The 16,024-nt window shown below is 37.8% G+C and overlaps 1 protein-coding gene across 1 annotated transcript in view; it reads right to left on the bottom strand.

Moving 5' to 3' along the window:
- Positions 1 to 6,030, bottom strand: part of LOC116110046 (DNA repair protein RAD50) — a 29,610-nt gene extending 23,580 nt beyond the window's left edge. Inside the window, exons 1-4 of the mRNA XM_031396287.1 lie at positions 5,796 to 6,030; positions 5,614 to 5,700; positions 4,642 to 4,809; positions 1,353 to 1,528 (exon numbers count right to left, since the gene is read on the bottom strand). Coding sequence (XP_031252147.1) covers positions 1,353 to 1,528; positions 4,642 to 4,809; positions 5,614 to 5,700; positions 5,796 to 5,918 — 554 coding nt within the window. The 5' untranslated portion in view covers positions 5,919 to 6,030. The remainder of the gene's footprint in view (positions 1 to 1,352; positions 1,529 to 4,641; positions 4,810 to 5,613; positions 5,701 to 5,795) is intronic.
- Positions 6,031 to 16,024: the final 9,994 nt, after the last annotated feature.

The raw sequence follows: 16,024 nt of genomic DNA, 5'->3' as shown, positions 1-16,024 counted from the left end.
TTATTTTTAACATGATACTTGACATCACTTTAATTGTATCAGTGGTTAGTCGGTGTGTTGTGTTTAACATATTGAAGGGGTGTCCCAGATAGGGGTCTAATTCTGAAACTATTAGATAATTTGGATATAACTGGATTTTCAAATGAAAGTTAGCTAGGTCCCTAATAGTCCAAATAGATGGTCAATTTAAGAATTCTAAATTAGTAGGTGGGATGCTCGTTACATGAAAAAGAAAAAAAAATGTAGTTACAAGGTGTAGTGCCAATACCAAGAAGAAATTTAAGGCTCAGTGGCTCACATAGCTCATGATACAGTCTAGATGAGCCAAGCATTCTTCCTTATGGCTAGATCCAATCGCCCAGTCCAGCAGAAAGGAAAAGGGAAAAAATTTATTCAGACTACAGAAATAGGTTCAAATGCCCCAACTGCCTTACTCTAGTTTCAAATCAACAGTTGCTGAACAGGCTGATGACGTTGAACCCAATGCAACAACTTGTCCCGTTAACTTATTCCACTGGTTACTGGTCACCTATAAGGATTTTCTTCCCATTATGTAAAGGCATTATCAATCATGAATATTGTGAAGAATTGTTTGAAAAATTGGATGGTACAGCAATGGATGAATGACAATCTGCTTGTGTATGTAAGCAGAAACATATTTGATTGTATTTAATACAAGGCTACAATACCATTGTTTCAAAACGTTATAACAAGTCCAAGAGTACTAGAAAATGCATGAAAATACAATGAGTTAATCTTTAAGCTTCCATATTTTTTTGTTTTGTTGAAATTCTTTTATCTCAGTATAGTTCAAGGTCCTCGCTGATATCCACGCTTCAATTTGTGGGAAATTGTTAGAATAGTTGAATGTTAAGACTAATATATAATAATGGTGTAACTTTTCTAAATTTGCATATATCTATTGGTCAATATATAAGGGTCGTCTCCTCTTTGGGGAAGACATGTAATCTTTGTTCCATCTATTTTTCTTTTCTACTTTTGCTTCTTTAATCTAGCAATAAATATCATTTGCTGCTAATTACTGAAACCTCCAAAAGCATCTAGCCAACCTCACCCTGTAGCAAACCTCTACCTACCCTAAAAATTATGTGTATTCAATGAAAATCATTAAAAAGAGATGTCAATATATGGTATACTGTATCCTTTCATTAAAAATATCATATGCAATTATGTCTATCCTATTAAAACAAGCATAGGACACAAACTAATAACCATAACAAGTGAACATGGTATGACAAACAGTTAGCGTATAGAAGATAAAAACAGGTAATAAAATATAAAATTATCATAATTTGTTGGGGAAAAAAAGGCTTGAAGAAATATGAGAATACCGGGTTGCAGAAAAGATATCATCAAACTTCTTTTTCAATGTTGAGGGATCTTGCAATGGCCAATTGGATTCGTCTTGGTGTACAAATATAACATTTTCAAGAATGGCCTTTGAAACACCCATTAGAGCTGGTATTTCCCGATCCATGTCTGCACATCTATAACTAAGGCAAACTTTCTGCAGCAGCACATAATAAAATAAAGTTAAATTACAAACATTAATGCAAGGGCCTCAGAAAGAGTAATATTAATTTAGAAAAGAACAAGAGAAATTATTTATTCATTTCATTAAATAAATTGCTGAAATGAAAGCCACAATTTGAAGAGCACTACATACATTGGAAAAAAAAAGGGGAAAATATCTTTCTTGGCATTTTTTTTTTGGAAAAAAATTTAGATGCCTCCTTGAAAATCTTTCCTCCTTTTTTGTTAAAAGTACAAAAATCTGAATAAATTTAGTCCAATTCTGATGATAAATCTAAAGAAAAATTTACTTCGGCATGCATTTTTAGTTCATTTTCACCATCACATCTTTAAATATAATCCATTCAAATTCAATTCGGGCATTGAACATTGGTAAAGTTTGAGTAGTGGACTTTGATTTTCTTTTGATAGGAAAAACTTAGATATGTATATTAATGTAAACAAAACTTAGATAGTGGATCAGTTATCCACTGATACACAATAACCCATCTAAAAAGGGGCTAAAGCTTTAAAGAGCATCATGACCTGTGCCAAAAGAAACCCCACACACCACCACCCCCCCCAAAAAAAAAAGAGAACACTACAGCTTGGACCTTGATTCTATCACCATTAATGGTCAGACCTTACCGTATCTATTTATTTGACAGGAAACAAGAGAATTTTTTAATCAAAAGAGGTAATACTAGAAAAGTGAACCAGCCACCCATTTAAAGAAACACCAAAATACAATAATCAACAGATAAAGAAACAGTATAAAAAACTCAAAATGAAGCTAAAACAGCCTCTCAATCTCTAAAAATACAGAAGAAAGAATAATCCTAAAATCCTACAGAAATTGAAGCCCACAATGATGGTAGGAAGTGAACTTCTCCCATAAGAATTCCAATCTTTCATCAGTGGGATATTTAAAATTCTTCTACTCCTCTCGAACCAAGTAACCCAAAAAGCAGCCAACAGACATCAATCCATAAAAACAAACCCTTAATATCCATTAAAAGCAAAATTGCTTTTCAATCCATAAAGAATCGCAAAGGCCCAGAAAAACCCAAGAGATTCTAGCTTCTTCAAAAATAGCTTAAACCACATCCTCAGAGCAATTGAACAATGGAGGAATAAGTGGTCCAAACTTTCTAAATTTTACAAACACACTAATTAAGAGACAAACAAATATTACTTCATCACTTTTGGAAAATGTCACAAGCGTTAATCACCCAATGAGCCAATAACGAAGAACAATGCACTTTACAAAAAATTTGCCTTCCAACTCATAAAAATGGTTGAAGGAAGAAATACTAGCAAGCCAATTAGAGGGAAAAAAGAAAGATTTACAAGAAAAAAAAATGTAGAAGAACCAAGCTTCAAAACTTTACAATCTTTTTCTCAAACCATTCAAGAAAACATTCCCAAGCAAAGAAAGAAGGCTAGACAGCTCTTCGTCGCAGTCACTAAAAAATTAAAAAAAAATTAAATCATCCTACTAGACAATGAAGTAAAAACCAATCTACTGTGAATAAAATGAGATACTGAAATTCCGTAGAGATGAGGAAATAAAGTGCAAATTGGAGTTTCACCCAACCAAGAATCCTCCCAACACAAAGACCTATTTACATTCCCCACCAAAAGATTCAAATGATTGAAAAATTGACAATGAGATAACTAGGTGCATTTGTTTCCCTATCCTATTTGTATTCCAAATCAAAATGCATATTTGTTTCCCTATTCTCAAAATCATATCCTAAATTATTCAACTAATTTTAATTTTCAAATCCTACCTCGTAATAACCACCCATTTCTACCTAACAATAATATTTCAAAAAAACTACTCCAAATAACTAAACAAACGCACCCTAGGTATCTAATGAAACTATAGTTGTATTAACCGTCACCTTAAGTGGAAGGTTTGACTAACCACTACTACCTAAAAAATTGACATCGAACTACAAGTTCCCCTCTTTCCATGAGTCTATCTAGGTTATATCGAAACCCTTCTCTTTAGCAAGCCATTGTAATTTTAAAACACAAAGGAAGTTGACAAATGCATCATCCAATAAAACTATGTTTCCTTTTTCCCTCAAGCATTGGCAAACCACCCAAACCGACATGCACTTTATGTCCACTTTTCTTAATAATATAGCAAGATAAAAGTCAAGCTAAGATATATATAGATAACAGGATCTCAAGTTTGCATACAATTTTACAACCTTATCAGAGGCATTACTGTAACTATGTTTAAACTTTCTTACATACAAAAAAGTTATTAAATTTCTCCATCAAACCACTTATCAGTTTCTCAAGAGCAACCAATACTCACTAATGCAAACCTTAGTATTTTCAATAAAAAAACTTCACAAAAAGGCTAATACAACACAACATAAAAGGGATTTCGTGGGAGTCACTCAAACATCATTCCATAAAATGGTTGGTCCTACATTGATATTAAACTTACAGTCAGATAAATGGATTTTCATGCTATACAATATATTAGTCATTCTTGTGTAAAAATCAAAACTTTAAGAGTCTATTTCATTCCTGACTTCAGAAAATTATCTTGTCTTTTCTGAATTCAAAAAAGATGTTTGGTGGCCGTAAAAAGCTCTTCTGAAAAATATTCCATGTCTAACTTTTGGAAGGAAATAAGAAAACACCTTTGAGTTATTTTCCCATTTTTCTCAGTTCAATTCAAAATACTGAAACATGTTTGAATTAATTTGATATTCTTCCAGCAAGTACAAATTTTTGACTCCTTGAAATTATCAAGATGATTAATAAGATAATATAGTAATTACAATAAAACATATATTTCAGTCATTTAAATTATAAGATAAAAGAAAAAAGAAAAAAAAACACTTTACCAGACACATTAATACTTTAATTTCAGAACCATGCTTTCAAAAGATGATGGATGTATTCTAAAATATAGTGACAACACAAAATTCAATTTCCTGTTTTGATTTCCATGTTAATTAATGTAAAAATGATTTGCAAAACAATACCAAATGGCCCATTAGTCTTTAAATGAAAATAAAAATATCACAAGATTAAAAATATCTAAAAAGAGCATATATACACAAAAGAACTTGTACCGACCTCCCCGGTATGAGGATTTATTGTTTGAAGCACACTCTCAATTGCCTTGTACTCCATCTTAGATGCTTTTTGTGTCAGTTGGAATGACCTTATGCAAACCACATCCTTCCCTGCGGCTGTCTTAAAACGGAGCTTAATTTGCCCTTTTGTCTCTGTTTCCCCGGCAACCTACAGTTATGAATAAGACACTCACTCTTAAAATCTTCTATCTAGTTACTTCGTAAATTTTTAGACAATTAAATAACATCTTTTTCGACTCATTTGGTGCTAAGAATTCAAAAATAATGCTCCACTAAACCAAGGCATAATAAAGTTGTGTTGTTTCATTACCCAAAGATGTCTCAAATTTTCATTGTTTGGACATGCAATGAGAGAAATGAAATGAATTGGAGGGAAACAGACATCAGTGATAACTCTTTAAGCCCAATTTTCACAGTCATCCGGATGTTTTGAGATTTAATGAGAACTAAAATTCATTATTGCCACTTCTTATAATTTTCAAAATATATGTGCTACTTCTTATAATTTTCAAAATATATGCACTAAGCATATGAATAAAAGTGATCAACGAACTCCTACTTCAATAAATCACCACACGATGCAATCAATTCTATTCACTTCTCTTTTCTAACAACATCCTTAGAACTAAATGGATGGAGTTGAAGGAAAAAAAAATTAAACAGAAGGCCAACAATAAGCTGCATTAAGTTACTTGGGAAACAACAAAGGGCAGTGAAATTTTTTATTTTTTGTTTTTTGAAAAAATATTAGTATTTTTTCTCAAGAAGAAACCCAAGTACAACCGAGTCTAGTTTAGGTCATTTAACATAACACTAAATTTCCCAAGTAATTATTTTTTCTGGGTTTCGACAGCAACCAAACAAATTATAATTCAAGAATATGACACTATAACAATACATGTAACGAAAGAGACCAAGAAGAGAGAGAGAGATGAAAAGCAAAGAATGAGACCTTGGGATCATGAATAAAACTGTGGCCAGACCTTGCATTGGGAGGCAACTCTCCAGTGCAAGAAAGCTTCAAGCACTCAATAATGGTCTACAAAAATCGAAACCACAAAATTATTCAATAAACAGAATTAGAAATTAAAAAATATACTAAAAAAAAAACAGAAGAAGTGGGTATTTAATTACTGTTTTGCCAGCGCCATTGGGGCCAACAATCAGAGTTAAAGGCTTGAAGAAGGTGATGACGTTCTTGTTTTCCGGGTCGAAACTCCGGATTCCTTTTATAAGCATCTTATCAACCGTACTCATTTTTTTTTTTTCTTTTTCCTATCAAATATAGTTAATATAGCTACGCTCTGATGATGAACACGATCATGGGAATGAATGGAGGGTTCAAGCAAAAATAAAGAGGGAAAAGGGGTTTTGTTTTGACACTGAGGAAGATAGTAGAGTATACAATACGAGGAAACGAAAAGAAATTAAAGAAAGGGCGGGTACGGTGGATTGATCATGGGCCTCAGGCTTCAAGGGAGTGTTCCGGGTCCTTTTAAGCCCACGGGCTTTCTGTGATCATGTCCAATTTTTCATATTTTGTCAAATTAAAATTTTTAAAATATATATATATATTTTTTTATCAGCTTTTGGTAATTATTTATTTTTGGGAAATCTTATTTGAGCCCACTTATTTTATCAATAGCCTCCACTTTTTATTTGGGTAAGCGTAAAATTGAAAAATAAGGTTGAAATTGTAAATACGTGATATATTATTATTTATTAGAAGTAGATATAGTGAGTAACCATCCTAAGAGAAGTGGGATAAACATCCATAAAGAAGGATTTGTATTTTTGTAGCAGTTGTAATTTGGAGGGGAGAAAAAGAAGTTTCTTTTTTCTTTTTTTCAATAAGCACACTCAATTTCGCTTGATTTATCCACAATTGATTTCTTTGTTTTTTCATTTTTCTTAATTCTTAGGAAAAGATTTTATATAAAATTTCAAAAGATTTTCAAATAATTGCACTGGTTTGTTTATTTACAAAGGAGGGAACTTTTAAATTTTAAAACAATTTTGGCCGAAGTTTTAGCTTAGTTCATAAACATTGTAAGATGAGGATAGGATGATCTCCTATTAAACAATTTCAAAAGATATTGTTTTATTTTCTTTTGAATTTGAGTAATACTATTTGTATAAAACTGTTTGCACAAACTTTTCATATAACCTTATGTGTTACAACTTTTTAAATGACACATCATTCATCCAATTTGTTAAACATTTAATGAGTTAACTTTTTATGTGCATTCATCCATTCATTTTATGACACATAAAATTGTATGAAAGAGTTTGTATAAATAGTATTATTCTACTCAAATTGAACAATATTGCCACATATTCCATGAAGGCACCCCAGTCTGAAAGGAGCGATAAGAAATATTGCCTTTAACTCTAAAACTTAACACATTATAGTTTGTTGCTGCAGATGATAGGTATAAGCTGTAAATATAGAAAACTAGGAAAAACATGTAAAGATGAGTACCGAAGAACTTGATCGCCATGTTTTTGCTGAATACGACTATAGGAGAGAAATATATTAAGATCAATATTGGTTAAAAAAAATGATGGTGTTTAATTAGATAGGAAATTAAGAATTTGAAGAAAGCTATGATGATTTGATGAGAGGAAGTCAAAAAGGTAGTGGTATTTATACAAAAACACAGAGGGAAAGATACATATGGTTTAGATTAGATAGAACGAATGGTGTAAAATTTAAGGAATCTAAATGAAACTCGAAGAAAAGAGCGCCGAAACAACTAGCTCTCTCTTACATGTATCAGATTTCGTAAGTCTTAATTAAATCCATAGTCCCCCGTCCTTTATGTACGTGTACCGTAGTAATAATAATTAGTTAATAATTTGTAAGTAATGTACAGGAAAATTATATTCTAGAATATTAAACATCATAATTAATTGAAGAACATGACTGCGGCCATTTTTGCTGAAATTAAATAAAAAGGCAAAAAGCGCAAGAGATATGATGATAGATGTAGACGCTAAAATCTACAGTTACGGAATGAAAGACGAATCTTGTGAGGTTAAGGTCACTGGTGATCTGCTAAATCTGCACACACAAAGAAACCAACGTGAAGCAAACGAGAAACATCGAGGTCGTCTTTGCCGTAGGAACTCTAACGCCCAAGTCAACAAGGATAATAAAGGCTTTTTAAGTGAGGGTAAGGGAAGGAAAAGATTACCAGTAGCTTAGTAGGGAACTAAGACCACGGAGACAAAGTATAGCTCTCAAGAGTGAGAACTAAGGGGTTAGAAGGTGTAATGTTGAATGTCTAAACAATGGAGTGACCTTTGTTTGTATAGTAGTTGTGGGATATTCGTATCCCAGTAGGATTCTGAATCCATATAGGACTATAGGAGGAGGTCTAGTGAATAAGGAAAACCCTGATTCACTTGCCTCATTAGTAGCAGGAGTCCTAATTCACCCAAGATACAAAATCTTTGGCGGATTAGGATGGAACGGAATAAGAAGAATCATACTTGCCTTATTTCTGAGGCCTGGCCTTGGGTGGGTTGTTGACGAAGCCCATTATGGAAGAATGCTGGATTTGGGCCAAGTCATGGACTTTGGTGCTGGCCCGACTAGAGTTAGATTGTGTCCTTGGGCCTTTGTAGTAGAAAATGCACGCATGGGCCTGACAGGGGCCCAAGTAATTTTAGACCCCCACGATTAGCCCCCCACTCTCTAAGCTAAAAAATATTTAGCTTGGAGAATAGATAGTCTGGTAAGAGGTTAATTGTGTTAAGCGATGGTCTGCCAAGACGAGTGAGTACTCTCTTGACTGAGTGGAGATGTGGCATCTTGATAAGGTATGTGAAATGCTGTCGATGATTGTACACTCACACCTTCATGCAATTGACTCCATTCGGCTAACCAAGCTCAGTGATTTTCTTCACTCCATTCGGCTGGTACGACTAAGCATTTGTATAGACTGGACATAAGATATTTTGTTACCTTTTGTACTGAGACAAGGTCAGCTTGTCTAGTCGAGTTGAGTGTTTCTTGAGTGATTTGGTGGCGCTTTTGTAACCAAACACATGTACTATAGGGTTTCACAGAGTTTGAGTGGGAGAAGGCAGATCGTGGATCTCGAAGTGATTCTATCACATGACATATGTACGATAGAGATCAACTTCTATTTTGCACGGGAATGCAAAAGGTCGCGCCTAATCGCCAGGTGCCCTATGGCGTCTCTGACAAGATGGACGTGCAAACGAAGGATAAATCCTTCAGGCGACTCTTTGTTTTTCATTTCATCATGGCGTTTGAATTTCTGCACCTCACTTGAAATTTTTTTTACTTCAACGGCGATCCAGGCGAGCTTTACTTCTGTTCACGGTAAAATCTTCGTTCCTCTACAAATCTCGATTTCTTTTTCTTGTTTTCTGTTTTCTTGGGGCACTTTTGGAGTGTTTGGGCTAGTTTTTTGGAGGATTTTCGAAGAGGTTTGGAGTTTTTGTATTTTTTCTTGGTTTCTCTATTTTTCTTGTCAAGAACAAAGTTTGAGTATCTCTCTGAGTGTGAAAAGTAGGAGGTGTGTGTTTTAGAAGTTTTTTTGGGTTTACTTTTGGCAAATCTGGTACAGTTTGGTGAAATCAGTGTTTTTGGTGTTTTCTAGGATTTTTGGGTTTTTTCGGCTACATCAAGGAAAGAAGACGGAATCGACATACTTAGGGTGACCATTCGGCTCGTCTCGGCACCATTGTCAAAGCTAAGTGTAGCGTCAAGTTTGGTGTGAGAGTTAATTTCAAGTTAAACTACCTTTAACCATCTGGTCAGTTTGTAAGACCGAGTCGGACATAAAGGATTATTATAGTACAATGTCACACTCCGAGTCGAGTGAAGAAACATGGAGACAAACATGAGGGGCGAGTACAAGCGTGCTCCTACCATGGTAGTAATGCTAGAGGAAGGCAATGTCCTAGTAGGATTCCTAGGGGGCTGAACGTAGCCATCTTCGAGTTGGGTGGTGCTACCGAGTTGAGTAGCAACAATTCGGAGAGGCAAGGGACAAGTGAGGAAGAGACGGAGGATGAGTTAGAAAGCTCCGAAAGCAATGCTTCAACTAGTAGCGGCTTGGTAGAGGAGCCTAGCCAACTAAGTAGTGGAATCTTGGGCTCCGACTTTCCGTCTTTACTTAAGGAGAATGATCAATGGTGGATTCGGATGTAGTACTACATCCCCAATTCAGTAGAGATCCGAATCCCAAAGAGCTATGAATGGGTCAACTTGGAGGCAAAGGGATGGGTGAGCGTGTATGAGATATGGTTTCATGATGGTTTGTGCCTCCTCATACCTTGGCTCGTCTAGGAAGTGTTGAACCATTTTATGATTGTACCAACATAGATTATACTGAATGGGTGGAGGCTATTGTTGTGCTTGGAGGTGTTGTGTACCCAGAACTGAGTCATGTTCGGTCTGCATGAATTTTTGTACTCCTACTATCTAAAGAAGCATGACTGAGAGAAGGGTAGATACTCCATCACCCTTAGGCACGATCGACTCCACTTGGTAACAAACCTAAGGTCGAGCGACAAGAATTGAAAGGAGCGATTCTTCTTCTTGAAGGGTGAGACTATATTTGGCGAAAGAGGCTAGGGAGAGATATTGTACACATGGAGAGCCACGGCTGAGAGACTGATTCTTGCTTATACTTGTGATTACTAAGTCTTATTCTCCATTTCTTTTGTAGATCCCGGCTTCAACCGAGCCAGATAGAGTGGAGACAATCTCGACATGATGATGAGAGTAGCCATTGCCATTCCGAAAGAACAGGGAGATTGGAGAGCAATCCTAAAAGAGTCCAACTTAAGGATGAGTCATTTGTGGGCCGGAGTGGAAGTTGTTCAATGAGGTATCCCATTCCCCTCATCAAAGCAACTATGGCACGTGCTACTAATTCGCTACAACAATCAGATATTATTCGAGCATTCGTTTCTTCATCCACTAACATCTAAGAGATTTGTCATTACAGAGAAGTTGATGAGGAATTTAAAGGTAGATATACCAAATGCAAGTGATGTGGCCATGCGGCGCAAAGCCAAGAGGAAGAGGGAGTCAACCCCAAAGGAGGTTCATGTTCAGGAAACCGAGTCAACTCTTATTATCGATCAGTCGTTGACTAGGGTCGGGTCATCTAAGGAAGTTCTTTTTGATGAGGATGAGAAGGTGACTATCACTCTTCCTAACTCAGCATCGATCTAATCTGATGCAATTGGGATGAGCAATCTAGCTAAATCGTTTTTGCTAGCTGCTGATGAGACCTGACTGAATCAAATGGGGACGACTGCCGTAGCCGAGTGGGCAGTGACTCTGCAACTTTAAGTCCTCTCTAACTTCTAACCTTTTTGCCAAAGTTATGGAATTAACTTGCATGTTTTCTTGTAGGCTTTGAGCGGGACCTTTCATTTGAAGAAGGCTGCAGTTGCCTAGGATGTGCGAATCCATGAGTTAACCAAGTCCAACACCAGTCTCAAAAAACAGAAAGCTTAAGCTTTGAAGAATGCGAATGAGAGCTTTGCCAAGCAGCGATAGGTCGAGTCTGAGTCGACCGAACTAAAAAGGGTGTTAGCCGAGGCTTAAAAGACAATCTCTAACGCGAGCAGAGAACTGGTTGAGAAAGAGGAAGAGTCAGTCGCACTCAGGGAGTGTTATAAATCTATTGTCGAGGATGCTATGATTAAGGCCCATGCCGAGCTAATGAAATAATACAAGGCCGGGAAGACTGCACATTGGGAGCTTGATGGCGATATCGAGCTCTAGGTGGAAATAGAGGTTGAAACAGCTGGTGTTAATGACCGAATGGAGGTTAGGCGAGTTGAGTATGATCCTAAGGACCAAACGAAATTTGTTGAAGATCATGAGGAGGCTTTGGTGGGTTCAATTGAGACTAATAAGGATGCTGGTGGGTCAATCGACCAAGAAAAAGAAGTTAGGTCTATTGGAGATTAGTCGACCCAAGAGGATCAGCCAGGTCCTGTTGACCCTTAGTTTTTGTGTTTCTTCAATTCTGTCTTAGACTTTTTAGGCATGTGATGCCTTGTTCACTTTTGCTCTTGTAACCATTCGCCGATTTAGGCTCTTGAACTTTTTAATAGATCAGTTTCTATTCGCCTCTTTACTGAGTGTTTTGGTTTCTTTATGTTGCTGTGTGGTTTGCATGCTTGGAATGTTTTGATTTTTCATAAGTCTGTGCGCTTAGGTTGAGTATCCGAATCCCTTGATGTGTATGCACCCAAAGATTGGGTTGGCTTGGTCAACCGTCGTAAATCGGTTAACATCAATAGGTGTGATTAGATGTGGGGTGCGGTCGGCATAGCCGACTAACTATGTGAGTTGTTGCAAATCAGTAGATGTAAATTAGGTGTGATTTCAGGTTTTATGTGACTCGATCGGCATAGTCGACTGTCTATTTGATTCGGGCCTCGCGACCGAGTCGGTGTATGCCAATTGGAGTTGAAAAAACTTTGTAAATGCTAAGTACGGAGGCCCGGTCGGTATGACCGACTATCGATGTAATTCGGGCCTCCCTTCCAAGTTCGATGTATATCAATTATAGTTGAAAAATTTTGTAAATGCTAAGTACCGATGCCTAGTCAGTGTGACTGACTATCAATGTAATTTGCGCCTCGCATCCGAGTCGATGCATATCAATTGTAGTTGAAAAAAATTGTAGATGCTAAGTACTGAGGCCCGATTGGTGTGACCGATTGTTGATGTAATTCGGGCCTCGTGTCCGAGTCGATGTATATCAATTATAGTTGAAAAAATTTTCTTCGCTGAATAGTACTTTTATTGATGTTAGGCTGAAAGATCGATCGACTGGAAATGAGGTAGACAGGGGCACTCATTCCTTTTTTAAACAAACAAAACTAAAAGGGAAAATAAAAAGCAGATTTCTAATAGTAGTACCGTTTGAAATTGATGACATTCCAGCTATTGTTGATTTCTTTCCCTTTTAGAGTCTGTAGGTGCCCTTGCCCACCACTTTGGTTACCTTGTATGGGCTTTCCCGGTTGGGGTCGAGCTTCCCAGTGTTGACCTCTTTAATATTTTAAAAAACTTTGCGAAGCACCCAATCTCTTTCCTTGAAAGCTCTCACTTAAACATTACGGTTGTAATGCCGAGTGACTCGTTGCTAATAAATGGCGTTCTTGATCTAAGCCGGATCCATCAATTCATCGATGGTATATAGGTTGTGACAAAGATTCTGGTCGTTGATTTGCTGATCCATCCATTGGAGTCTTGCTGAAGGGATAGAGACCTCGGTCGGGATGATTGCCTTTGAGTCGTATGCTAGTGAGAAAGGTGTCTCTCTAGTGGATGAGCGGGTTGTGGTTCGATATGACCAAAGCACTCTAGGTAGTTCATTTGCCCAGGCACCTTTAGCTTTCTGGAGGCATTTCTTGAGCATCTGAATCACCGTTTTGTTGGAAAACTCATCCTACCCATTTGACTGAGGATTGCGAGGTGTTGAGAAGTTGAGCTTGATACCCCATATATCATAGAAGAACATGAATCCAGAACTGATAAACTAGGACCCATTGTCAGTGACCAACTCCTTCCGTATGCTGAATCTACATATTACGTTCTTTTAGATGAATCCCTTCACCTCTTTATCTCGCACATGGGCGAATGCCTCGGCTTCTATCTATTTGGTAAAGTAGTCGGTGACTGCCAGCATGTAAAGTTGTTGTCCAGGTATGGTTGAAAGTTCACTGACTATGTCCATCCCCCACTTCATAAAGAGCTAAAAAGTAAGGATAAAGTTAAGTCTTTCAAGAGGTAGGTGCAAGACATTGACGAACCTTTGGCAGCTATCACACCCCTTGAAGTAAGCCGCTGAATCAGCTCACATGGTATGCTAGTAATATCCGGCTGTGATCATTCGATGGGTCAGACTGTGTCCCCCAACGTGATTCCTGCACTCGCCTTTATGTATCTCGACGAGGACATACTTGGCTTGTTCTGGAGTGATGCATTTGAGATAGGGGTCAGAAAAGGACTTCTTCAGCAACTAACCCTTATAGATTGTGAATCTGGCAGTCTTGGCTCTAAGTTGGTGAGCTTCATTCTTGTTGAGGGGGACTTTATCATTTTTCAAGTATTGAATGATTGGTGTCATCCATGAGTCGACAGAGTTGATGTCTAATACTTTTGAAGGCTCTCTAGGGGTGAGGGTATTTTCTGGCTGGGGATCTTTTCAGTCTGTTGGCCATTGTAGGAACAGAAGCGAGATGGTTGTTGAAGATGACCCTTAAAGAGCTGATCCAAGGTTGGCTAGGGCGTCTACATGAGCATTCTCGGTTCTCAGTACCTGCGTGACTGTAAATTCTTCAAAGGACGACTGAAGTTCTTTTATTATGTTGAGGTATGTGTTCATCTTCGTATCTCGGGCTTGGTATGTTCCTTGGAGTTGATTAACCACTAGTTGAGAATATGATTTGACTTCAAGTTTCTTTACTCATATGTTTTTCGCAAGGGTGAGCTTGACTATCAGTGCCTCATACTCCACCTCATTGTTAGCATACTTGAAATCGTATCTAATGGCCCTTTGGACTATGTCTCCCTCTGGTGGTGATTAGCATGATGGTCAGACCACTTTCATTTGAATTATTGGACTTGTCGACCGAGAAAGTCCACTTACGGGACTTGACATCTGTCATGCATAACAACTCTTTCTTTGCTTAGATAGATGTGTTTGGTGTGAAGTCGGCTATGAAATCAGCCAATGCTTGAGACTTGATAGCTGTCCGGGGTTGGTAGGACACATCAAATTCACTTAGCTCGACTGTCCACTAAGTGAGTCATCCCGACAGCTCTAGTTTGTGGAGAATCTTTTCCAATGGAAAAGTGGTGAGGATGACTATAGAATGGCACTAGAAGTATGGGCAAAGCTTTCTAGAAGCATGGATGAGGCCAACTTCTCCAGCTGGCAGTACCCAGTCTCAGCGTCAAGGAGTGACTTACTCACATAATACACAGGTAGTTGTTTTCCATTATCTTCCCTGACTAAGACGGTTGAGACTACCGTTTCAATGACGGCCAAGTATGTGTAAAGTGTCTTTCCTGTGAGGGGTTTGGAGAGAAGAGAGGGGAAGTCAAGTACCTTTTTAGCTGTTGTAGGGCTTCTTCGCAGGTTGGGGTCCATTCAAATTCCTTGGATTTCTTGAGTGTGGCAAAGAACATGTGGCACTTGTTGGCTGACTAAGAGATAAATTTGCTTAAGGCAACCACTCACCCAGCCAGGCATTGGACGTCTTTGATGCTCGTGGGAGAGGGTATGTTCAACATAGCTTGGATTTGATTAGGGTTTGCCTTTATCTCGCGCCAAGTCACCATGTATCCCAAAAATTTCCTGGATGAGACCTCAAATGAACACTTGGTAGGGTAGAGCTTCATGTTATACTTCTTGAGCACCGAAAATGCTTAGCTCAGGTGATCGAGGTGTTGCTTAGCCATCAAGGATTTGACGAGCATGTCATTTATATACACCTCCATCATGTCTCCAGTTGTTCAGCGAACATCTTATTTACTAGTCACTAATAAGTCACCCCTACATTCTTAAGTCTGAAAGACATCACTTTGTAGTAGTATGTGCCTCTTTTAGTGATGAAAGCTGTCTTCTCTTGGTCATTCGGATGCATTAGGTTCTGATTATAGCTCGAGAAGGCATCCATGAAGCTGAGCAGCTCGTGTCCAACTGTGACATCTACCAACATGTCTGTATAAGGGAGTGGGAATGAATCCTTCGGGCATGCTTTATTTAGGTCGGTGAAGTCTATACAGACTCTCTATTTTCCATTCTTCTTCTTGACCACCACTACATTTGTTAACCAATCCAGATAATGTACCTCTCGCACCAGCCCATTGGCCAATAGTTTCTCAACCTCCTCATTGATGATTCGGTTTCTCTCCGAGGCGAACTTCCTTCTCATTTGTTTAACTCGGGGGTGATTGGGGTCAACCTGGAGTTGGTGGACGATTGCTTCAGGATTGACCTTATCATATTCGAGTGGGACCAAGTGAAGCAGTCGTTATTCTGTTGTAGGAATTCGATCAGCCATTCCCTAATAACAGGATTTAGTTGAGAATCGATTTGTGTCTTCCTCTCGAGGTAGTTTGGGTGTATCTATACCTCATCCAACTCCTCCATTGATGGTTTGTCAGGCTCAGCTCGAGGAGTTGGATTTGATTGTAATTGCTATAAAGTTTGTGATTTACCTTTGGAGGCGTTCTTGTAGCACTCTTTGGAAGCCTTGGGATTGCCTCTGATTTCACTCACTCGCCCCTTGGTGAGAAACCTGATTGTTTGGTGGAATGTGGATGGAACGACTCTTTTGTAGTG

This window comes from Pistacia vera, unplaced genomic scaffold (assembly GCF_008641045.1).
Source record: "Pistacia vera cultivar Batoury unplaced genomic scaffold, PisVer_v2 Contig593, whole genome shotgun sequence".
In the NCBI taxonomy this organism is placed as follows: domain Eukaryota; kingdom Viridiplantae; phylum Streptophyta; class Magnoliopsida; order Sapindales; family Anacardiaceae; genus Pistacia; species Pistacia vera.
The sequence above is the reverse complement of the archived record's forward strand: the minus strand, read 5'-3'. Positions and strand labels throughout refer to the sequence as shown.